This window comes from Prionailurus viverrinus, chromosome F2 (genome assembly GCF_022837055.1).
Source record: "Prionailurus viverrinus isolate Anna chromosome F2, UM_Priviv_1.0, whole genome shotgun sequence".
In the NCBI taxonomy this organism is placed as follows: domain Eukaryota; kingdom Metazoa; phylum Chordata; class Mammalia; order Carnivora; family Felidae; genus Prionailurus; species Prionailurus viverrinus.
Window position 1 is genome coordinate 54,948,724 of NC_062578.1, and position 26,217 is coordinate 54,974,940.

General features: G+C 39.9%; 1 protein-coding gene across 2 annotated transcripts in view; it reads right to left on the minus strand.

The window, feature by feature from the left end:
- The window catches only part of SYBU (syntabulin), a 74,034-nt gene that overhangs the window by 42,051 nt on the left and 5,766 nt on the right, over window positions 1–26,217 (minus strand). For both annotated transcript variants that reach the window (XM_047842822.1, XM_047842823.1), the window contains exon 3: window positions 6,263–6,460. In XM_047842822.1, the coding sequence (XP_047698778.1) occupies window positions 6,263–6,460 (198 nt within the window). The remainder of the gene's footprint in view (window positions 1–6,262; window positions 6,461–26,217) is intronic.

Consider the following 26,217-nt stretch of genomic DNA (forward strand, 5'->3'; position numbering starts at 1 on the left):
GTTGCCAGTGTTCTCCTGTGACAAACACTGCTCCCATTTTATGTAAACTAGGATCCCATGACATGCTAGAGTGGGGTTTCAAATAAACACAAGTTCTGTGTGGTGAGAGTTTTTTTTTTTTTTTTAATGTTTATTTATTTTTGAGAGAGAGAGATAGAGAGACAAAGAGAGACAGTGCAAGCGGGGAAGGGACAGAGACAGGGGGACACAGAATCCGAAGCAGGCTCCAGGCTCTGAGCTGTCAGCGCAGAGCCCAATGCGGGGCTTGAACCCACAAACTGCCAGATCACAACCTGGGCTGAAGTTGGATGCCTAACTGACTGAGGCACCCGGGAGCCCCTGTGGGGTGAGAGTTTTAAAGAGTTTTCTTGTAAAGGAACGTGCACAGAATTTGTGTCACCTATGGTAGCCACAAATGACCACTATGAACATGCACTTGAGGAATTATTTTGTGGAGGGTCCAATGTTGGGCACTTTACATTCATTAGTCTATTGAATCTTCGAAAGAACCCATTTTACAGATGCTGAATACAAGGCTTTAGGGAGATAAAAGTAGCTGAAGACCACAAAGCGATAAAGTGGTGGTATGAAAATTTGAACCTAGTATGTTGGACACCCGAGTCTGGTGGTCAGAAAGTGCTCCCAACCCCGACCGACACTTTCTTTTTCCCACGCCAAGTCAAGTTGCATAACCTAGGGGGCAGCAGCACATGTTGACATTCTCAAGCTCTCAACTCCCCTCCAGGCAGCTCAAGTTATTATCAGGATGGCCTGCCCCAGGTAAGTTGTCTAGCTCTCCTTTATTTCACAGAACTAACTTTGAAGTGAAGGCATGCTACTGATAAGCACAGGAACATCTGTAGCTATCAGCTGTATGAGAAAGAGCCTCCATCTACTGAGGGAACCAGTGTTGATTAATCGCTAACCTAGCTGGTGCCTTCTGAGTTTTCTAGCATCTGCCTCTGAATGTGGGAAATAGTCTTTTTAAAGTAACCAAGCCTCTGTTATTGTTGTGAGGTTATTATAGTTCATCTGGCCAGGTCTCCAATTTCCATAGCCCGGGTGGTGTCAGATGACAAGGGAATACTGCTTTAGTTTGAATGCTGATGGAGCACAGTGACATCTTTCAAATGCAGATTTCAACATTTCAGTTTCTAAATGTGGATTTCTTTTAAATTATTGTGACCCTAACCATTTGCTTTTTATCTGTCTCCTCAATCAGCAGGTGTGTTTTTTTTTTCTCCTTCCTTGTCTTCCAATTATTTGTTTAAATCTTGTAATTGTTTCCCCAGCTCTCCATCAAGCCTTGTGGGGAAAGGAGTTAGTATTTCTTTTTGTAGAATAATGACACCAAGGTCTTTTTCTTTCTCAAACTAAGATAGACCAAGTAGTAAATCCAGCATTATAGGAGGCCCAGGAATGTTGTTTAATCCCATTAGGCCTTGCCTTTCTGGGTAAAAATCATCAGGAAAACTGCAAACCAAACTTTTTTTTAAAATAATTTACTTTTTAAAATATTTTAGTTAGTTAACATACAGTGCAATACTGGTTTCAGAAGTAGAATTTAGTGATTCCTCACTTACTTACAACACCCTGTGCTCATGGACAAGGGTCCATCACCCATCTAGCTCGTCCCCCACACACCTCCTTCCATCAACCCTGTTTGTTCTCTGTTGTTAAGAGTCTCTGGTGGTTTGTTTTCCCTCTCTTCTCTTTTTCTGCAAACCAAACTTGAGAGGAGCACCTGGGAGAAGAATTGTTACCACGGCAGATTCCTCAGAGCCCCCAGTTGGAATGCCTTCATTTCTTTCCTTCTGATCTGCACTATGGGCCAGATCAATCACACAGTATTCTGTCTTCAGTTACAAAGCAGGGATGGCACTGAGGTCTTCTTTGCATCCCTCCAATGCCCTTCCCATGCCAAATATAATCCCTTGCACAGAGTGTACACTCTATTTCTCGTTTAAATATTTATTGGACACCTACCTATAAAGACAGGCACTGCATTAGGCTCTGGGGATTCAGTCTTGAATGTTTGCTGAACTGACTTGTAGATAAAAGGAAACCATGAAAATGCAAAGCCGTTATCCAACTGGACCATAGGGATGTCTCCTTTTGCTCTTTGGTGGCAATTTTTAATTAAATGTGCATAGGCATTAAGTGATAGAAGCCAAAATGACAGAAGGCTCACTGCCTCCAAGAAGTTCCTGAACAGGTCCTGCCTGGAGGAAGGAAGGGCTTTCATGCTGTGTGTGCCACGGTGCCCAGCTGGCAAGGTGCAGGCTTGCTCAGCTCACCTTTCTAAGCCTTTCCCGGCATCCTGTGACAGATTTCCCTTCTCCTTCTGCATCGGATACTCAGTGAGCATTATTAGCTCTTTATCTAAATGACTAAAGGGGCATTTCAAGAACTCCTTTTTGAGGTGAATAGCAGTTTTCCAGAATCTAGAACAATGGACCTAAAATTAAATGGGCCTGGGTTATTTAATGTTAAAGAGTCCTGGAACATCTGTAGAAGAGACACTAATTGCTTGCTATTTTAATAAATTGGTATTGGTTCTAATGAGTTGATTTATTTTAAAAAAGTAGAGCACACATCAAGGGCTGAATATGGGTTTGAGCTGAGGGGAGACTGTCACTTGGGGTTAGAGAGGAGGCAGAACGTTTTAACCTGAGAGCAGAATCTTCTTGTGGTTTAACAGATGAGGTCTCTGCATTTTATAAATTGTGGAGTCATCCAGGGGCCTCGTTTCCAGGATTTCCTCTCTTCATATTTATGAGACCGACAGGTTTATTCTGCCGAAAGTTCAGAGAACTATAGGTCACGGTGCAGATTTTTCTACAAAGAGCTTACTGTACAGAACTCAGTCCCACTCAAAGGCTTGAGCAACTTTTTCGCTGATGACATTAGGAATTTTAGGCAACTAAGAAATAAGCTTTAGGGATCTCTCTGACCTTGGTTAAATGCAAATAAATAAAAACATTGTTAAGATAAAGATTGTTTAGGTGATATGAATGCCTATGAGCAAGTAAATCAGAATTCTGGTGACAAAAGTTGTTTTTTGACAAAAGTGGTGTTTCAGGCTCTGCCTCTGGGCAAGGGTCATTACACCAGGATTCATAATTTCTGATAAAGGAGGTCTAAGAAACCTCAGAAATAGGAAGTGATATTTTGTGCATATGGGTATTTTTCTGGAGTATAGGTTCATAGCCCTCATGATTCCCAAAGGATCCATGAACTAAAACAACATGAAGACTGTTCTTGTTTTCTTCCTTTTATCTTTCTTTCTTTCTTTCTTTCTTTCTTTCTTTCTTTCTTTCTTTCCTTCCTTCCTTCCCTCCTTCCTTCCTTCCTTCCTTCCCTCCTCCTCCTTCCTTCCCTCCCTTTATTTCTTTTTCTTAATTGTATGCATTTTCTTCAGGATGACCTAAGGCCTTAAACATTCTCAGCAAGCAAGTGGCTGGTCTTTGGCAAGTGGGTACCTACTACTGGAGGATTAAGGACTTGCTCAGCATGAATCCTGCACACACACATATGGATTTAAGTCTTATGGTAACGTATGATTATTCTTATTACGATTATTGAAACAAGGAATGATAATCTTAACGCCCATTTAATCTTAGTTTGTTCTTGCTGCACCATACTTGTCTCCTGTTTTACTCTTTCCTTGTATTGTTACCTCTACAAAATGTTTTTGGAATGAGGAGAGAGGTAGGGAGGGGGGGATGGGAAACCAAAATGAAATAATTTCACGTTGCATCCAAACTCTGCACACGTTGCATACAATGCCTGCACAGTGAAATCACTGTTTTGTTTTTGTTTTTTCAATTCACGCAGCTGGCATTCTTTCCTGCACCATTTTATCTTTTCAATTCCACAGCCTACCTTTGCTGTTGAGCCCCCACTATTCACCGGACTCTGTGTTAGGAATATAAAAAGAGGATGACAAGGCTCCTGCTCTTAAGCTTACATCCCATATGTTAGAGAAATAGATTCTATTGGGTGGGTACTCCCTGGTTAAAAGAAAACTGAGAAGATATTTCCAAAGAACATATACAAATAGCCAATAAGTACATGAAAAGACGCTCATAGTTATTAGCCACGTAAATCAAAAGCACTATGAAATACCACTTCACACTCACTAGAATGGGTATAATAAAAAAGACAGACAGTCACAACTGTCAACAAAGATGTGGTGAGACTGGAACCTTCATACATTGCTAGTGGGGATGTAAAATGGTGCATTTTGGAAAACTTTGGCAGTTCCTCAAACTGTTAAATATGGTTACCATATGACTCAGCAATTTCTTTCCTAGGTATATACCCAAAAGAACCGAAAGCATATTCATGAAAAACTGTCACATGAATGTTCATAGCATTTATATAATAGCCAAGAACCAGAAACTATGCAAATGTCCATCACCTGTGAATGGATAAACAAAATGTATAACCATACCAAGCAAGACTTTAATAAAGAAAAAGCTGGAGGTGGCAGGTGTGAAGAGGTAGATGGGAACTCTGTACCCTCCATTCAGTTTTTCTGTAAACCTAAAATTGCTCCAAAAAAAGTCCACTTAAAACTATGGTATAGCTATACAATGGGATATTACTGAGCCACAAAAATGAGTGAAATACTAATGCATGCTACATTGATGAACTGTGAAACATTATGCTAAGCGAAAGCAGCCAAATACAAAAGGCCATGTACTGTATGATTCCATTTATATAAGATGTCCAGAATGGGCAGGCCCACAGAGACAGAGTAAGTTAGTGGTTGCCAGGGGCTGGGGAAAAGGGAGAGCAGAGAGTAGTTGCTAATGGGTAGGAGGTTTCTTTTGGGAGATGATAAAAATGTTCTGAAATTTGATAGTGGTGATATCTGCATAACTTTTGAATAAACTACAAACCAGTTAATTGTATACTTTAAAAGGGTGAATACTATGGTACGTGAATTATATCTCAATTTTAAAAAGAACCACTGAGCTGGAGGAGGGAGGGGGGTAGTTCCTGTCCTTGGGTACACAAGGTAATGGTTTATTTGCTGGCTCTAATCACATCACATTCTTTTAACTCATTGTCTCTGTCTTAAGCATTGAAGGTATCCAACACTTTTTCTACAATAACCATCTTTCCCTTTTATATTCTGACTTCCCCCTTTCTTTTTCATATTATTTCAAAGCAAAGGACTATTAACGAACTCATCATGACTACCATTTATCAAGAGCCTAAGAAAGGGGTTTCTTTTTCACACCGTTTAAGTTGTATTCTGAGACTAAACAACATTGTCTTTGGTTGACCAAACGCAAGATGAAGAATAATCCATTAAGATGTGCTGAGCAAATCAGTTATTCAGGAAGAACAAAAGCAGACAGAGATGGAAGAGGACACAGGACCAAACCTTGGCTCCAATGAAATAAAGCTGTCTATAGCTCCTTGCACAATAATGCCATCACCAAACAAAAATGAGAAGACAAACATAAAGAATGAGGACTCCTATAAGTCATTAATCTGTCTTTTCAGTCTCATAAATACGTACAGCATTCACTGTGGGTGTCCAAGAAAATAACGCAATATGGCAGCTCTCAATGCCAACGCTCAGAGATTTTTACTTTAAAGTTATAACTTTAGTTTTACTAAAACTGTACTTATTCATATAACGTATATATTTCTGGGATGTAAAATATTTATTTATATATTGCAAATTCTGAGAACTGACATTTTCTGGTGTTCATGGTGTCTCACCCATTGTAATAAAAATCTCCATTTCATCTCATATTTTACAATATTGAACATCTATATGTATACATATAACATCATATTCATATTTAATTTTTAAAAGCAAATAAAATAACTAGGCCAGTAAGTATGCCCAGCCCTATAGATCTGCATCGAGATAACCTGTTCTTTTCATAATCTGTAGGCACTTTAAGTGGTTCCAAGTAATTTCATCGTATAATTTCTGCTAGAATTACATAGTATAAATGTGTTAGACCATCCAGTTTACATTTCTCCAACTTTGCTCTTTTTTCTATGTCTATATAATGCACATATGTCCCTACACTTACTCAATTATTAACAATAAGTACACAAAATATTCCACTCTCTGCCCACTTCCTTAAAAAAAAAAAGAGAGATGATTCTGGGTAGTGGGTATAACATCAATATAGTACTCTTTGTCTTGATATACAAGTGCTTTGTTTCAAATGTGAAATCACCCCAGTCATATTGTTCTGAGAAAAACATTAAGAGTAAGTGCATTTACCTGGCTTTACAAGGCCTGATTTTGGTTCCTTCTTATATCGAGATGACTGAATGCTTCCTTCACTAACCATTCCAACTGTGCATTTCTTTCTGGAAAAGTCTTCATCACTTCCAGGGCAAAAGCCAACAGGGCTGTTTCCGGTATCCGAGGGTGTCTTCACAGGAGACACTGACTGGCTACTTGGACAGCCTGTGTCATCTGGAAGACAGGAATCAATAAGTGTTTAATGAGGAGGAGGAAATCAATGATGGCAAAGAGAAGCCATGCAGTGAGCCATGCACACGTGCACTCACACACACGTGCACGGCTCAGGAGGCTCTGGGTTAATGCCTGGGGATGCCTCTCCTTTTATTTTCCATATTTTGGCCAATTGTGTTAACAAAGAAAATATCAGCTATCATAGAACATATTTTAAGGCAAAATCTTCTAAGCTTTTTGGACCATAAATATTCCTGTAACATTCATGTTGTCAACATGTAAAGATTTGTCTGTTTTAACACTTTAGGTAGTATCCTTTTGGGTCAAAACTGTCTATAGATTTTTTCATGCAGTTAGTAATAAAAAGTTCACATAGCAACTTGGGGGCATTAGTGTGAACTCTTCAGAAGTGTTTGTGTTAGGAAAAAAACGTTACTTGAATATCACTGACCACATCCAGTTTTCGATTACTTGGCTTATCAGCTGGTCAATAGAGTTTGAGAGGTAACAGAATTGGCTTTTGGAGTTCAAGGGAGCAGAAAAAAGTGATCCTGTTTTATTACCATACATACCCACCCAAAATATATTAATCCAATATCTTGCTGTCTGTGCTAAACTGGTAAAATGAAAGTAATATTCAATTAGAAACTTTCCCTCGGCGCCTGGGTGGCGCAGTTGGTTAAGCGACCGACTTCAGCCAGGTCACGATCTCGCGGTCCGTGAGTTCGAGCCCCGCGTCAGGCTCTGGGCTGATGGCTCGGAGCCTGGAGCCTGTTTCCGCTTCTGTGTCTCCCTCTCTCTCTGCCCCTCCCCCGTTCATGCTCTGTCTCTCTCTGTCCCAAAAATAAATAAACATTGAAAAAAAAATTTAAAAAAAAAAAAAAAAAAGAAACTTTCCCTTAACTTTCAAGTTATAGATTATAACTATGATCATTATTATAAGCTACCATGTATGATATGAAATGACCTGTGTAGATGCTTATTAAGCAAACAGGAAAGTCATAGCTGGCTCCTATAAATGCTTTCCATACTTATTAAATATTCATCGTGGTTGGTTAATTCATTTATACTTTGATGATGAGAACTGTATGGGAATTTAAAGTAAATCAATATTACTTAAAAGTATGTCAAATCAAAATAGTCAATTAGTGGTAAATATTCATTACTAAATAATTCTTCATTATACAGAAATATTTTGACGGCAGGGTTACTTTGGTAACTCATAAGAGAAAAAAATGAATAAAGACTTTTAGTACTAAACCTTAGAACTATTACATTTTTATGAATATTAAAAGAACTAAAATAATTTGCTCCCCATGAAAGACCATCTTAAACTCCATAGCTTTTTAAATAAAGACTGAAACAGAACTAGGCATGAATAAAATATACTGGTTGCCTGAAATAAGATGACTAGAATCCATATAAAAAGTAATTGCCATTGTTTCATTTTTGGCTTTTATTTCAGTTTTTATGAAACTGATATTAAGAAATATCCTAGTTTCTGGAACAAAGTGAACTTGGCACTGGTAAAATGATTTGTTTCTCCTAATATCCTTTTTTTCTTTTTACTTTTGGACATACTAGTACACACAGGACCTCAATGGTCCATTCTTGGAAGTGGATGGTTTTTAGTGCACTGTTCATTCCTTCTGCCTTGGCTGCTCTTTTATTTTATTTTATTTAAAAAAAAATTTTTTTAACGTTTATTTATTTTTGAGACAGAGAGAGACAGAGCATGAACAAGGGAGGAGCAGAGAGAGAGGGAGACACAGAATCTGAAACAGGCTCCAGGCTCTGAGCTGTCAGCACAGAGCCCGACGCGGGGCTCGAACTCACGGACCGCGAGATCATGACCTGAGCCGAAGTCGGACGTTAACCGACCAAGCCACCCAGGCACCCCTTGGCTGCTCTTTTAAAAATGCCAGTTCTTACCAAACTCCAGAAGAAATTTTGGCCCTGAATTACAGTGATGAGAACCCCTCTGGGCTGCTACCTCTCGACTATTTCATCAAGTATTGTCCCTGACTTTCTCTTACATTTGCATGCCTCATGCTTCAACCCAAAGAAATCCTAGTTTCCCTCTAAAGGTGCAAAGCTGCTAATTACTCAGACAGATTCCAGCAATTTTACAAGACTCAACAGGTCTGTACATTGCCTCAGGAGGTCCTCTGTTCTTGATTCCTCCGATCCCAAAACAGATAAACCCAAGCAAATGAGGTCTAATCATTCAAAAATACCCACTGCCTTTAAAATTATTTCCTTATGAGTCACTGCCATAAATTACTCCTTTGGAAAGAAAGATGGCCCAAATAGAAATCCATGCTTCAAATTCTCTACCCTAAAATGTAATTTTTCTTGAAAACTCTCAGACTCAAGGGAACAAAGTCCAACAATGTCCAGTATTGAGAAACACTGTCAAAATTATAATTTAAATAGATAGAAAGCAAATGTGTTTTGTTGGTTCTATTATCATTTTGCCAGGAATATGTATAAACCATGTTTTCAGTACTAATAATGTTAAGGATTAAGTGCTAGGTCTGGTGAAAAATTGGGACCTGAAATTATGTAGAAAAGTGGCAGTTTAGGGAAGGCAGAAGTACATGGAATGTGTGCTTCACCTATATTTACAGCTAATATCTCCAGGAGAAGGGATTTAGAAGATGAATACTTAAATAAATCTGACGTAGGTACTACATACAGCATCTGAATCACTGCATAAACTGGTGTTCACCCACATCTCTTAACTGTCTAGTACTGCCCTTCATCTTGAGGGGGAAACAATAGACATGATCTTTCATTGGTTAAACAAACATATACATATATATATCAAGTCTTGGCACTGAACCAGCCCACAGGCATTATACCCAGCCCCCACACTGATGGAGCTTATAAATAAGCAAAAGGGATTGGGTAAATATCACTTACAATACATAGTTCCTGTAAATTGGCAAGTTTGTTAAAGCAAATCCATACTCAAGAAAGTCGGTGAGTTATCAGAGAAGTTTGGGGGTATTCACCTGTTTTGTCTGATGGGATCAATACTAACAAAGGAATCTGGTTTTAGACAGGGCAAGGCCATTAAATTTCCTACGAGAGAGAATAAACTTTAAGTCATGCAAAGTAAGACCCTAGCAAAGGCAACAGAGGCCCCTGTACCAGTCATCCGGTAACCTGAGGCACCTGAGGTATTTTCCTCTGGTAGCACTGAAAAAGTCGTTATTTTTTCAACAAGTCTTGCTTAAGATTCCTTTCCCCCTTTCCCTCCCCTTCCTTGCTCTTCCTCCTCCTCCTTTTTAACATCATGGTTTCAGTTGGAGGCAGACTACCAGTCCAGATGAAGATGATACTCCTTTCCAAAATTCTATGTAAAATATTCTCCCTTCACATTTACTGTAAGATTCTAAGAAGACTGCAGCCAAGTTGATGCTTTTTGGTTATTCATGTCTAATCTTACTATGTGCCAAACTACATGTGGATCAAGCACATACTTAAAGAGATTTATTTATTTATTAAACCCGCTTCAATTAAATCCTTTGAGTACGCCTTCTGTTTCCTGCTGCTACTAGCTGAATTTGTCCTGTGGAATCCATAGATTTATAACCACAGAATTTATAATTATGGCTTTTTTGGTTATGTTAGTATAAAGAAACTATCAATGACAAAAATTTCTAAGACGACACCATGAGGAAACTATTTCAGGGCAGGAAATGACTGAAATCCTGAATGATCTACCCAAAAAGTGTGGAGTGTTTCAAATTTCCAGAAAAATGCCTGAGAAAAACAAGAACATTTCAGCCTGGCTTTGGCATAGGGAACCTTTCCTGAAAGGCTTTAGGAAAAGCATGTGGAAGACTGTCAGTCTATTGGAGAGGGAGAAGTTTTTCTTTTAAAACACACACACACACACACACACACACACACACACACACCCCTCTACCTCAGCGCTTACACAATTGAGCTTTTACACTTCTTTATTATTCACAGTAAGTATAACTTCATTAAAAAAAAACATGCAACAAGACCAAGTTTCATGTTTTACACATTGTGATCCATTTGAAAATACAGGATAACTTCCTTCTGAGGTAAATAATTTTAAATCCCGCTTAAAAAGGCCCAGGATGGTCCCTGGTGGAGCAGGGGTAAAGGTGACTCTTATCAAGGCTTTTGATCACCATCTATAATGAAGGAGACTAATTTACATTTCCTCCTTGATTTATATTAAGGAATAGGTTATTTTGTTCTTGTTCATTTGCTCTGAATCTGTCAGCACACAGGATTAAGGATAAAGAAAGAATACTCATAGATCCAGGAAGTTCCACAAGCTGTGGCCTATCTAAAGTCCTGTAAAGAAACAGACCTACTAAATAGTTTCCAAATTGTTGTTAAGGAAAAAAAATGTTGAGGTCTATAAAGACAGATGAGACAAAATTATTATAATTTTGTAGCCTGGGGATTGTTTTAAAAAAATGTTCTTTAATCTATTTTTCCTCTTTTTACATTACAAGCTCTTTAAGAATATGGGACATAGTTAATAATTGTACAATTATAATTCTGAAAAAATGTGTATATAAGTATATTTTAAAATAATTTGTATCTTGGGGCACCTGGGTGGCTCAGTTGGTTACGCATCCGACTCTTGATTTCGGGTCAGGTCACGATCTCACAGTTTATGGGATCGAGCCTTGCATCAGGCTCTGCGCTAACAGTGCAGAGACTGCTTGAGAGTCTCTCTTTCCCTCTCTCTCTCTGCTAGTGCTCTCTCTCTCTCTCTCAAAAATAAATAAACTTAAATATATATATATTTAAAATAATTTGTATCTTATTTTAAATGCATTAAAGGAACTTGCTAAGTTAAAGGAAATCTGTTGGGGTTGTTAAAATTTTAACTTACTATTTATTTATTATTTATTTTAATGTTTATTTATTATTGAGAGAGAGAGAGAGAGAGGAGACAGAGCACAAGCAGAAAGGCAGAGAGACAGGGAGACACAGAATCTGAGGCAAGCTCCAGGCTGTCAGCACAGAGCCCGATGTGGGGCTTGAACCCACAAATGGTGAGATCATGACCTGAGCCAAAGTCAGATACTTAACTGACTAGGCCATCCAAGTGCCCCTAACTTAATCCTTAAAATCATAAAAGTAATAATTCTTAATGCAGAGGATCTAGATAGAGTACAGAAGAGTACAAAGAAGTAAAAAGAGAAAATAAACAGACAATAGTTTCCTATAACAGGAAAAATATTTAACAATTTTGCATATTTCTTATTGATCTTTTAATTATGCATATGGTTTACTTTCTCTCTTGCTTTTTAAAGCTCTGTTTCAACATATAGTATAGACAGTTTCATTACTCTGTTACTGAATACTTTCCCCAGGAACCTGTTAGGCTATAAAGAAAGAAGCTATTAAAGACTGACAGGAGCCAACACAAAAGGGACCACATTGGCCAAAGATGGGACAATTTGAGCATCAGAAAGAATACATAATTAATGCCAGCTGACTGATAACCACTGGATACACAAAAAAATTCTGTGAGCTCAGAGTCATAAAAATAGGAGAGAGAGAAAGAAGGACCCTTTTCACCTAAAAGAATGCCAACACACTGGAAATCATTGGCAGTGATCTAGGGACCAATTCTTTATATCGAACTGTGGCAATTAAAAGGAAAGAAAAAACTAGCATATATCCTGATTGAAAAACCGTTCCTGTACAAACTATATTTCAGTATAACTGAAATCCCTCACTGATATTGGAGAGTTCTCCTTTACAGAAGCATCTGGTTAATGAAAATATATGGAATAACAGAAAGTTACTTTTTTGTAACTATTTTTTAAATGTTTATTTATTTATTTTGAGAGACAGAGAGTGCGAGCATGCAGGGGAGAGGGGCAGAGAGAGGGAGGCTCCATATTTCGCGTGGAGCCCAATGTGGGGCTCGATCTCAAGACCATGAGATCATGCATGAGCCAAAATCAAGGAGTCAGATGCTTAATTGACTGAGCCACACAGGTGCCCCAATTTTGTAATTGTTTCTAATGAAAGAATTGATTTAGATAACACACATAATAGATGAGACATGAGACAATAGTCTGATAGAGAATTTCCAGTGAAGAGATCAGACCTTACCCATCTCTACCCATTCTTAGCATCACCAGTAGTGGGATAACAGACACGATGTACCTTCTGATGGGATGTCCAGATGAAACACACAGCTTTCCCCATGAAGTATTCTTGCCACAAAAATTTCCCCTGAATCTAACCAAGTTTAAAGCTAATGTCCACCTTATAAAATATATGGAGAACAGAGAGTAATGAGTTAAAACGGGCTGGCAAGCTGCAACCTGCAGGCAAATTCTGCTTGCTGCCTGCTTTTGTAAACAGAATGTTACTGGAACACAGCCATGCTGAATCCTTTAGGTATTGTCTACTGTGGCTTTCCAGCTACAATGGCAGAGTTGAATAATTATGACACAGATCGTCTGGCTAGCAAAGTCGTAAATATTTACTATTTTGTTCTTTACAGAAAAAGTTGCTTGGCCTCTGGGTTAAATGATATGAGGAAGCAAACAGACACTTTTGAAACAACTGGAGCTATTTCAATATTCTCCATGATACCAAGGAATTATGGTAATTGTGCAGTAATGAAAATGGCACTATGATTAGGTAAGAAAATGTCAATTTTTTAAAGAAATGCTTGCTGAGGTGTATAGGTAGAAATGAAATGACATGAGGCCTGGAGATTTGCTTTTTAAAATGCTTCAGCAAAGTAAAAAAAGAAAAAAGGGAATAGACGTAGCAAATATGACAATATCTTGTTATTGCTTAATCTTGTCAAATAAGCAGTATATGGGGGTCACCATAATATTCTGTTTCTGAGTATGTTTTTAAAAGTTCCTTGGGGCGCCTGGGTGGCTCAGTCGGTTAAGCGGCCGACTTCGGCTCAGGTCATGATCTCGCGGTCCGTGGGTTCGAGCCCCGCATCGGCTCTGTGCTGACAGCTCAGAGCCTGGAGCCTGTTTCAGATTCTGTGTCTCCCTCTCTCTGACCTTCCCCCGTTAATGCTTTGTCTCTGTCTGTCTCAAAAATAAATAAAAAAATGTTAAAAAAAATTTTTTTAAAGTTCCAAAATATTTGATTTAATTTCTCAAAAACGTACTTTAAATGAGTAATTATTTAAAATAGATACAGGGGCGCCTGGGTGGCGCAGTCGGTTAAGCGTCCCACTTCGGCTCAAGTCATGATCTCACGGTCCGTGAGTTTGAGCCCCGTGTCAGGCTCTGGGCTGATGGCTCAGAGCCTGGAGCCTGTTTCCGATTCTGTGTCTCCCTCTCTCTCTGCCCCTCCCCCGTTCATGCTCTGTCTCTCTCTGTCCCAAAAATAAATAAACGTTGAAAAAAATTTTTTTTTTTTTTTAAATAAAAAATAAATAAATAAATAGATACAAACATATCATTTTAAAAAGTCAATTCCATCTTGTGGGTTATTTTAGGTTGTTTCTAATTTTGTCACTACTGTTGAAATTGTTTTGAATAACACATTTTAAAAATAAATCTTTGGTCAAATTTTTTTTATTGTCTTATAGAACGTATATCCAAAGTGGAATTACTAAGCCCTCAAAGAAGTTTGAGACAACTTATACTCCTATTATTATTGAATGAGAGTGTCCTACTTATAAAATTCCTGCAAGTATTGAATACCATTTGTTTGCATTTTTGCCAAATTAATAATGAAAAACATATTTTTGATGTTTTAGCTGCATATATTTAATTATTAGTGAAGCTTAATATATTTCATATGTTCACTGGATCTTTTTACTTAGTCTATGAATTGTTAGTTTGACAATTTTTCCACTAAAATGTTATGGATTTCTTATTGATCTGTAAGAAATCCTTATATATATGAAGGGCACTAATCCTTTGTTATGTTTCACTGAGTTTGCTTGTTTTAATTTACAGTGTTTTTAAAAAAAATTTTAATATTTTTGAGAGAGAGAGAGAGAGAGAGAGAGAGAGAGAGAAAGAGACAGCACGAGCAGGGGAGGGGCAGAGAGAGGGAGACAGAATCCGAAGCAGGCTCCAGGCTCCAAGCTGTCAGCACAGAGTCCAACGCAGGGCTGAACGCACCAACGGTGAGACCATGACCTGAGCCAGAGACTGACGTCCAACCGACTGACTGACTCACCCAGGCGCCCCTTAATTTACAATGTTTTTTTTTTAAATTTTTTTTTTCAACGTTTATTTTTTATTGGGACAGAGAGAGACAGAGCATGAACGGGGGAGGGGCAGAGAGAGAGGGAGACACAGAATCAGAAACAGGCTCCAGGCTCTGAGCCATCAGCCCAGAGCCCGACGCGGGGCTCGAACTCACGGACCGCGAGATCGTGACCTGGCTGAAGTGGGACGCTTAACCGACTGCGCCACCCAGGCGCCCCTACAATGTTTTGACATACAAACCTTCTTCTACTTCTAGTTGTCAAATCTCTCCATATTTTCCTTTGTGATTTCTTCTGATGCTTTAATGATTAGAATGTCCTTCTTCACTCCAAGATCAATTAAACATTTACTTACATTTTCTTCTAGATTTTTATAGTTTCACTCTTCATTTAAATTTAATCCATCTAGAATTCATTAATTTTTTAATGTTTTATTTATTTTTGAGACAGAGAGAGAGAGAGAGAGAAAGAAATCGTGAGTGGGGGAGGGGCAGCAAGAGAGTGAGACCGAGAATCCAAGCAGGCTCTGCACTGAGAGTGCGGAGCCTGACTTGGGGCTTGAATTCACGGATCATGAGATTCATGATCTGAGCCCAAATCAAGAGTCGGACACTTAACTGACTGAGCCACATAGGCACCCCTGGAATTCATTTTAAGAGGCGATGGGAGGTTAGATGCCAACTTTATTATTATTATTATTTAATTTTTTAAGGAAATTTATTCTTTCCATATTACTTTGCAATGTTTTTTTGATAAAAATTTGAAATCAATAATATTTCTCGCAAAGCGAGTATATATACATTTAAAACCCCCATTTTATTTATTTATTTTTTTTTTTAAATTTTTTTTTTTCAACGTTTATTTATTTTTGGGATAGAGAGAGACAGAGCATGAACGGGGGAGGGGCAGAGAGAGAGAGGGAGACACAGAATCGGAAACAGGCTCCAGGCTCTGAGCCATCAGCCCAGAGCCTGACGCGGGGCTCGAACTCACGGACCGCGAGATCGTGACCTGGCTGAAGTCGGATGCTTAACCGACTGCGCCACCCAGGCGCCCCAAAACCCCCATTTTAAAATAATAAGCTTGCCCAGTTAAGATTGCGTGTGTGTGTGTGTGTATCACATAATTTCCTGAGATTTAACTACAGTGCCTAACAACCAATGTCATCAAACTTTTGGTGGCAATTATGATGACCAAGTCACTACTTCATCCTTGCACCAGTTCCATACAAAAGTAAAACACAGGTTATAAAGATTACAAACAAAATATTTCTTCAAAGTCCAAGAAACATTTCTGAAACTTCTGGTTCATTTTTGAATTTAGATCTTGGAGCTCATTTGTTTCCCAAAATGCTGAACTAAACAATTCCAGAAGATGTACTTAAAAATAACATCAGGCAGAGGAAAACGTGGTTTTATGCCATGACGTCTTGAAACATTCAGTTATGGTTTGATGTTCTTCAGTGTTCATTTGAATAATTTGGAGGAAAAAAAATCATTGTTGTTCTAAGGAAACATTAAACTACATGGAAATTTAGTTGATTCTCAGGAATGACTGAAGCATTTACAGACTACTTACTCATCCATTCAACAAATATTTACTATCTATGTGCTGGACACTGCTGTAAGTGTTAGTATTATTTCTGTTCCAGATCCTAACATTTCCCAAGACAGTCTGATGGAGACAGTCTAAACTCATGCTTAATCTGAACCTTGTGAAATTCCTACCACAAACCATTCAAATGCCCTGAAAGGATGTAGGTAAGATAAGAAAAGTGATACTTATTAAGTAGCTATCAAGTAACACTAATTTTTAATAATATTTCATAGGTGGGAAAGCTGAGGCCCAGAGAGGTTAAGAATTCCACAGTCACACAACTACTAAGTAACTAACTCAAGATTCAAACTCAGGTTTCCCTGACTCTGAAATCTGTTTTCTTCACTACCACAAGCCAGTTTCTTTCTAAAATTTTCTACCTATGTTTGTTCCAAGAGGAAACAGCAGCAATTCTGGGAATGCTCAAATTAAAAACAGACAAAGGAAGCTGTTAGAAAGAAGCCATCCCATAATAAACAGACCACAAAAATTCGAAGCAAGAAGTTCTAGCTGGTTCTAGTTTTCCAATATTCTTGCTTCAACACTGTAACCATATAATGCTTGCCATTCAGAGAATTTTGCTTCTAGATTTGAACAGGACAATTTAAACTTCTTTTCCTTTACCTAATTTTAGCATTTTTTGGAGTGAGAATTCACAAGTCTACAAGGCTTTACACTAATTGCTTCAGTATTACAGTGTGACACTACCCAACAGCCAATGTTGAAGTGTAAGAATACCATCCATCCATCCACTCAACCATCCAACTAACCATCCATCCATCCATCCATTCAACCATCCAACTAACCATCCATCCATCCATCCATCCATCCATCCATCCATCCACCCATCCATTCCTTCCACAAATAATTACTGATTTCCTATTACATGACAGGTAGTCATCTACATATTAAGGATGTCATGATGATCAAGACTCTCTAAGAGCCTTGTCCTGAAGAAGTTCACATTCTAGTGGTGGGGAGAGACAGTTAATAAACAAGTAAAAAAAGAAATACATAGAGAAGATATCTGATTGTGTTTACTATTAATGAAACAAACTGGGTGATATCACATAGACTAGCTAGGTGGGGGGGTGGGAAGTATTTCATCAGACAGGATGTCATGGAAGGCCCTGAAGAGGTAATTTGAGCTGAGACCAAACACATGAGAAGGAACTAATCATGGAAAAGGCAGGGAAAAGAACTCCAGGTAGATGGAGCAATAAGGAGTTTGGTATATTGAGGAAACTGAAGGAAGGCCAGGAAGGGTGATAGGGAGAGAAGGACTAATGACGAGGTTGGAGGGAGGCAGAAGCCAGAACATGTGCAAGATTATAGGCCAGGAATCCCAAGTTTATGTTAAGTGCGATGGAAGCCTTAAAGTGCATTAAGCAGATGACAACAATTTGGTTTGTGGAGAACAGACTGTATTAGTGATGATATATCTAGCTAATATTTACTGAGTGCCTACTAAGTACCAGGCATGTTGTAATAAGTCTTAATAAGTTAACCTAATAACCCTTCAAGACAGGCACTAATATCATCCTGCTTTGCCAAAGGCATACAAACCTAGCATAGAATTTAAGCCACCTGCTTGAGGTTGTAGTCAGTAAGTGGTAGAGCCATGGTATGAATCCAAACAGGCTAACTCCAGAGCCTCCTTTTTAACCACTATGTAGTGTGGCCCCTTTAGGAATGAATGAGCCCAAGCATATAAACATGTGGAGCCCCTGACATGGTAGAAATCAGAGATGATAATGGTTTGACTAGGTGGTAGCTGTGAAAAAATCAAAGAAAGTAGATGGATTTGGGATTTACTTTGGAAAAATAATTGGAAGCATTTGATTCACAATAATGAAAAATAGGAAGGGATCGAGGATGTCTTCAAGTGTTTTTTGTTTTTGTTTTTGTTTTTTAGAAACAGAGAGAGAGCACTAGGGAGAGGGGCAGAGGGACACAGAAACAAAGTGAGAGAGAGAGAGAGAGAGAAAGCGAGAGAGAGAGAGAGAGAGAGAGAGAGAGAGAGAGAGAGAGAGAAAGAATCTCAAGCAGACTCCATGCTCAGTGCAGAGCCTGACATGGGGCTTGATCCCATGGATCATGACCTGAGCTGAAATCAAGAGTTGGATGCTCAAATGACTGAGTCACCCAGGTGCCCCTCTTCAAGGTTTTTTTGTGTAAGCAACTGGTCCATGGTGGTCATTTCTGAGTTGGAGAAAAATGGGTTTATAAGCATGTAGGTGCTACAACCAAGAATTCTGATTTTGATATGTTAAATTTGAGGTACAAACTAACCATGAACTGGAAGATATCAACTAGGCAGTTGGATATGAGAGCCTGAAGCTCAGGGGAGAGGCCAGAAGCATCACCATCCTACAGCTGAGAAATTTAGAGGTGGGAGCCCTTGGGGAGGGCAGGAGCAGGAGGGGGCAATGTGACAAGTGAGGACAAGGAGAGGGGGGGAGCCAGCAATGGTGCCCAAGAAGTGACTCGAGAGGCAGGTGGAGCCTCAGAGGGGTGGGACCAGAGGCTAAGGAGGAAAATCCTTCCTAAGGGAGGGGCTTGTTCATTTGTGTTGAGTGCTGCTGGGAAGTCACAGAAAATGAGGGCAGACAAGAGAAAGATCTGCCAGCAAGGCCACTCACAACCCTGGCAAGGGCAAATTATGGAGTTTTGCTGTGAAAAGGAGAAACAGGATGGCAGGCACAAAGAGATGAGGGGTCAAAGGAGCCTATTTCCTTTAAGGATGTGTCTACTCGAGTGAGTGTATGTATGAGCTGGTGGAAACGAGCTGGGGAAAGTAATGCAACGAAGCCCTTCCACCAAGACTTGTCACCTACATCTATAAAAATGGAGAGGGGAGTAATTATTTAATGAATGTCTCCCTGGTTTCTTGGAGACAAAATAATCATCTCCCATGCAAACATTCCTGGGATTTCTGAGCTATTTTGGAGCTTTGAGCGCTCCCTAATGTCATCTGGTGCATACTTCGGCGGTGGAGAAGGATGAGAGTAAGTGAAGTAAAGGAAGGCAGGTGTCCATTTCTTCATAGGACGCACGCTGTTTTGGAAACAAGGGCCCCTACTTGGTTTTTCACCAAGCATCAAGATGTTTGATTTGTGTTAGCAGCCAGAGGAGAAGGAGTTTGGAGGGGAATATATCTCAGTTCCAACTAAATAGTTAATGTAGTATGAGAAAGGAAACTATGGAAGGGTTCTGGTGAGGGGGTAGCAGGTGCAGAAACAGGGGAGCAGTGTGGCTCTGTCACTGCCCCAAGACAGGGGCGCCCGGCAGGTGGTGTGTCGAGGGGATCTGTCCTGCAAGCTTCCATTTTCCGTGCTTGGTCCTTTCGGAACGACGGTTCTGAAATAGGCATGTTACTAATACTTCTGATTCCCTCTCCTTAGCAATAGGGGTTTATTTGCAGTTTCTGATGCCATGCCTTTTTAAAGATTCAGTTATTTTTTTAAAGGTTCCTTGGTGGGAGAAGATGAGAGAGAGGGAGATGGGGAGGTGAGGGAGGAGAACTGGAAGGACCATCAGAAGGAAAGAGGAGAGATACAGACAGAGACAGATCAAGAAGCTATCTCACCATCTCTTGAAGACTCTTTAACAAGGACACTGCAAACCTCTCCAAGGACACCTGAGTTACACGTAGCTGTCTTGTAGCAACGTAAATATCTTTTCCCTTCTGTTCTATTTTTCTCACACTGAGAATCTGAATATAGTGATGGTCAGGAAGGAGAAAGGGATACAAATGAAGAAAAGTTAAGGAAAAAGCGATACTCACATAGTTCCTGTAATTGCTACCTTCGGGTTTTATCTATTAAAAAAATAATAATGGTTTCAGGTAACACATGTGTAGCATGGTTTTACTTTGTTTAAAAAAGGGAACAAAGAGAAACAGAAATATGCTCAAAACAGTCTAATTCCAGTGACATTCATAAAATAAGGTTCTGAATTTTGAAGGTTAACCCTACAGACAAAATGTCCACCTACGAAGAATGCATTGAATAGTGTCCCTCTCTAGAGTGGAATATGTGCTGTCCTTACAATGAACGAGGGGACTTCTCTGTGCTGACAAGCAATGCCGGGAACAGGTACTGCCTGAATACACCTTCCTGGAGACCGGAGTTCTGTGGGTACTGTTCAACACTCTACATCAGCTCTCAGGATAGTGTCTTGCCCACAGCAGATGTTCAATAAATATTCACTTAACAAATAAACAGAAAGGATCACCGATCAATATAGCATGATCTCACTTTGGCAAAAAGCAAAGCAAAGTAAGTCCTATAAATGTGATTACATCTACTCTATGGGTTTGCACATTTTTATTACTTTGGAATTTTAAAAATACAATAATTAGCATTAAATTATAATCCTCACAAACACCTCAGAATAAATACAAGGATTGGTTAGGGTCCACAGACTCATGAATTCTGAGGCTTGGGTTAGAGTTTGTGAGGAATGCTAACTGTATGGTCACCCACACAAAAGGAGACAGAATAAAGACAGAGCCAGCCAGGAAAAAGGAGGAGCCCCGGGAAAATTCAGACAGCAGCGGAAAGCTGAAGGATGAGTTTCTGCAGGGTGGGGGTGAGTGCTGGATGAGCCCACATGACAGCACTGGGAGGCACTGGGAACCTTGGCTTGGGTTCCCTAAAAAGAAAGAGGGGTCATTCAGACCTACAAATACAAAGAACAAATCGGTGGTTGCCAGAGGGGAGGGAAAGGGGAAGAAGGGAAAATTGGGTGAAGGGGAGTGGGAGATATAGGCTTCCAGTTAGAAAATAAATCACAAGAATAAAAGGTACGGCACAGGGAATACAGTCAATGGTACTGGAACAGCGTTGTGAGCACAGCATACACAGAGGGTTCTTGAAACACTATGTTGTACACCTGAAACTAATGTAACATTGTGTGTCAACTACACTCAAAATTAAAAAAAAAAAAAAAGAGAGAGGAGTCAGCCTGAAAAGGACTGGCCTCCTTCTGGAACCAGAGCAGTGTGACCCCAGGCAGTGGAGCCTGGGGCACTATGACTGTCCAGCAGCTGAGGAGCAGCTGTCACTGGTGTCTCTCTCCCCTCTGGCAGAAGAGGGGCTGCACAGTATCTCCAAAGCAGGAGACAGCCAAGCCGAGCAGCAGGGGACATGTGGAGCAGTTACTGTGCCCGGGAGCCAGCAAAGCCACCTTCCAGTACAGGCATACTCAGCAGTCTTGTATAGCTGAAGTGCACCCCGTCTCCCCCGGGTCAGTGGGAGGAGACCACAGCTTTCTCAAAAGCACCTGGGTGGGGGGAAGGGTGGGGTCGTGGCTAGTGTCCAGTTGTAGTGCTGGGAAATGTGAGTATGTAGCTTTGTGCTAAATTCCTTCTTGGCTCTAACCTGGGCTGCTTTTTTCTCATGCCTTGCAAGTGCCGATTTGTGAGTGGAGCGTTTTCTGATTTTCTTAGCAAGAGATCTCTCTTCTAGCTACCCAGAGCACTGGAGTCACGGTTCTATTACAGAGATTAATTACTCTTTTTGACATTTGGAGATGCTAAACCGAGATGCCAAACTCTCAAGGACAGGAATGTTTCCTTCATTTAATAAACCCATTGAGTATTAGGTACCGTTCTAGTTGTTACTCCCCCAACTACTAAGATAGTACCTGCTCTCAGTAAATTTTATTAAATGAATGAAAATACTTCACTTGTCTTACTCATAATTATGCCTTCTATCAAATTTCAATAAATACTAATTAAGCAACTGCTATATGTCAGGTATAGTGCAGGGAACTATATTGTTCCTGCCTTCACGGAGCTTAGTCTACTGGGGAGTCAGGTAACTAACTATGAAATCTAAAACCCAGGTGGGTCATGTGGTATGACAGAGGAAGCATATAGTGGCACCTAACCCAGCTGTGAAATGTATCCTTCAACTACCTACCCTATACTTACCTATATTCACCTCCAGCCTTTCTTTTCTTCCTATACATGTCTTTTTGGGTCCACCCCCAGGTTTGTTACAAAGCTAAACCTTTTCCACTCATTCTCTCAATCTCTGTGTGTGTTTATTTAATTTCTTTCTTGTTTATTTCCCCTCAGCCTAACAATCTTATCAAAATACCTGTCATTTGATAAACACTCTATCTTCACTATAAATAACACTTTTCTTAAGTTTATTTATTTTAAGAGAGAGAAAGAGAAAGTGAGCTGGGGAGGGGCAGAAAGAGGGACAGAGAAGGAGAGCAAGAATCCCAAGCAGACTCCGTACTGTCAGCGTGGAGCCCAATGTGGGGCTTGAACTCATGAACTGTGAGATCATGACCTGAGCTGAAACCAAGACTCCATTCTAACTGATTCAGCCACCCAGGAGCCCAAAATAACACTTGTTTTTATTCTACTTCTTTCCCATCCCAGTTAAGCTTGTTTTAAAAAGCTGTCTACACTGTATTTGTCACCTCCCATTCACATCTCAGCTTGATGCATTTTGGATTCCATCCCCACAATTTCCTGGGATTGTTTCTGCCTAAGATCACTGATGCCCTAGTGGTTTTATCCTTGAACATTTTTTAGAGAATACTTTCCTTCATCTTGTGTGACAGTGGAACCTGTTGGCTACACTCTTCTTCACTGTCACTCCTGACTCTCCTCCTTCCTCTCTGAACTCTTTTTTTGGGTGCCTTGGTTTCCTTTTTCTGTATACTCATGCTTGATCTCAGAAGTCTAGCCTTGGGCCTCTTACCTTCCTCCATGCACTGCCCTTGGGTAATATTATCAGCTCCCTTGACTTCAGCTACCCACATCTCTGCCTTCTCTCTGGAGCTCCAGACTTTTTGCTTTACCTCAAATGCAACCAAGCTTAATCTGAGCTCCTTTTCCCCCAGTCCTGCTGCTCCATTTGTGTTCAACCAGAGGAAATTCAGATAGAACTCTTTCTTGCCCCTTCCACTTGTAATTGGTGGACTCATATATGTATGTTCTAGCCCCTAAATCCTCTTAATACCATTTTATTGGTCTTCAACTAGACTGTCACAATGGCCTTCAAACCAGGCAGGCTCTTCGCCATCATTCCTACCTCCTTCCATCTACTGTCCAACATATAATCTGAAAGATTTTTCTAAATTGTAAATACAGTCATAACTCTTCCTTGCTGAAAACCCTTTCATGGCTCTGCAAGATCTTTAGGAATTGCCATATGGCAGCCCAGGAGCCACACCCAGCCATTTATACATGCTACTTAGCTGGCAGTTAGTTAAAAACCTGAATTTTTAGGGGTGCCTGGGTCTCTCAGTCGGTTAAGCCTCTGACTCTTGATTTTGGCTCAGGTCACAATCTCTCGGTTCATGGGTTCAAGCTTGGGATTCTCTCTCCCTGTCCCTCTGCCCCTCCCCCCTCAAGAATAAGTAAATAAACTATATTAAAAAAAAAAAAACACCTGAATTTTTAAATTTGAATATTGTGAGAAGGGGCACATGCTGTCCAGTTCTAGACTCCCCTCTATTGTGATCTATCCAGGTGGCCTCACCCTTTACATTACTAGCCTAGTTTCTGTATGGATCTTTGATCTCATGGATCAAGTTAGCATAGCATACAAAACCTTTCCTGATCTGGCCTGGCCCACCTTTCTAATCTTATTTCATGCTTTCAACTCAGGTCTAGGATGCCAAGGCTCATGTTTATCCACTACACCACACTAATAAATGCTACTTCTTTGAATCCTTGGGCTTATGAAATGTGAGAGGCCAATGCAGATAATAAACGGACCAACAAACTCAAATTACAAGGAAGAAGTGTGTGTGGAGTGGGCGTAAGTAAAAGGGACAGGGAAACAAGTAAGTAAAAGTAGTTGCGTGGGAATCATATCTACAGACGTGGTATCCCACTTATTTTTTGATGCCAGGGTGAAGGCAGTAATAGAATTGATTTTTCCGTCTCTCTGTTTTATTCATCATCATGACTTTAGCACAATTCCTGATCCTCAGCAGGCATTTAATAAATGCTTAGTGGACACCACATTTTTGTGGAAGCTTGCAAAAAGGTGAATGTTCTGCTATTCCCAGGCTACAGTTTCTCTTTTTCCTCATTCAGTGAATCCACTGGTTATTCAGAAAGAGTATATCCAGTGTACCTGCTTTCAGAGTACCCCAAATCATCCTAATACCAAAGAAAGTAAATGCAAAAGAGTTAAAAGTATGCTAGAGATAGTAAATCCAGTGAGAGGATTACATAGGAAAATAAAGGAGGAAAATACTTTCTCCTCCTTTACTTGTCTACCATTTGAACACAAGTTACAACAATAATGTAAATATAAAGAATATTAATGCTAAGACTAATGACACAGGAGTTATAAATACAGAGTGAGAAGCTATCATTTCCAGGGAATGTGGAGGCATTTTCCTTGCCCATGCCATGAGTTTAAACAGCTTGGTTGGCCACCACTTCTATCTTCTTTGATCTTTCTTCATCTTGCAATGCTACTGGGGCATACCCTTCACGTCCCTCATACAAAATTCCCAAACACACACAGACCACAAAGGATTGAGGCTGAGACTTCAGTAGGTATAAGTCATCTAGAAAGCCTATAAAATACAGATTCCTGGGTCCCTCCCATTCTGTGATAATAGATAATAGGTTAGGTGGGGCCAAGGCATCTGCATTTCAAACAAAGTTTTCCTGAGGATTAGAAAGTAGACAAATGCCATTCTCTGAATTGCGAAACAATTCAGATCATTTTAGAACAACCTTAGTATTTTAGAACATAAAAGATTCTCATGGTACCATAATCTGCTCTCAGGCCTGATCCAATTCCATCATGGTTACTATTCACCATCCCCACTGCTCAGTAGGTCTTTTATTAAATGGCAAAAATTTTTGCTCTTGCCCTCCTAATTGCAGTCACCACATCCTCAAAGAAATATTGCCTATATTGTGACCCATATCATTAGGTGCTTATTTCTGTGGCTGAGGCAGTTGAGCACTTGAAATATCTATTATGCAACTGTGCCTGGGTCCTGTACTCATTAAAATGATACTAAAGTCTTAGGGTCTTTGTTTTTTTCTTCACAGCAGGTTGGCAGTCATTCAATTAGAGTGTAATTCAGTATTGCAGCTCACTTCACTTTAAAATGTTCATCTCAGTTCTGATGATTATGTTCAAAGATTTACTCTATCCAGATGCCAAGCTTCCTCAACTGGACAGAAGCAAAGCAGAAATATTTGTTTGGCAAGGCCTGGCAAATTTTTGGAGGTATTGTCATGTCACAGCAGGGCACTAGTCAGGTTGTAATTTGCCTTAATTGTTCTTCCCACAAATAGCAACGATGATTACCTCTAGGTCACTGGCACTCAAAGAAAGATTTCTTCCCAGTCACTGTAAAAACCAGAATACTTTCCACAAACACCTTCCTCAGGATTCCACTGCAAAGAATCCTGGATTTTGACCATTTAGTGTCTTGACCTGATACAGGTTTTTAAATTTTTTTAATGTTTATTTATTTTTGAGAGAGAGAGAGAGAGACAGAGCATGAGCAGGGAAGGAGCAGAGAGAGAGGCAGACACAGAATGTCAAGCAGGCTCCAGGCTCTAGGCTCTGAGCTGCCCGCACAGAGCCTGATGCGGGGCTCAAACTCACAAACTGCAAGATCATGACCAGAGCTGAAGTCAGATGCTTAACCATCTGAGTCACCCAGGCGCCCCACCTGGTACATGTTTTAGTGGGTTAAGTCACAAACCTGCCTATATACCTGTGTGTGCACATTAGCAACATGGAAATAACTCTGAGAAATCACTGGTCTCCCATAAAACAACCCGTGTTCTCTACACATAATTTGTTCCACCTGCCATATTTACAAGGCACCCTAAGGAGAACTAGAGTAAAACCCAGCAATCCATCTGCCTCCCAGCCGTAAGGGGTAATTATTACCTCAACTAAGCAAGGAGGAAATGCACAGCAGGCTGCTAACCAAG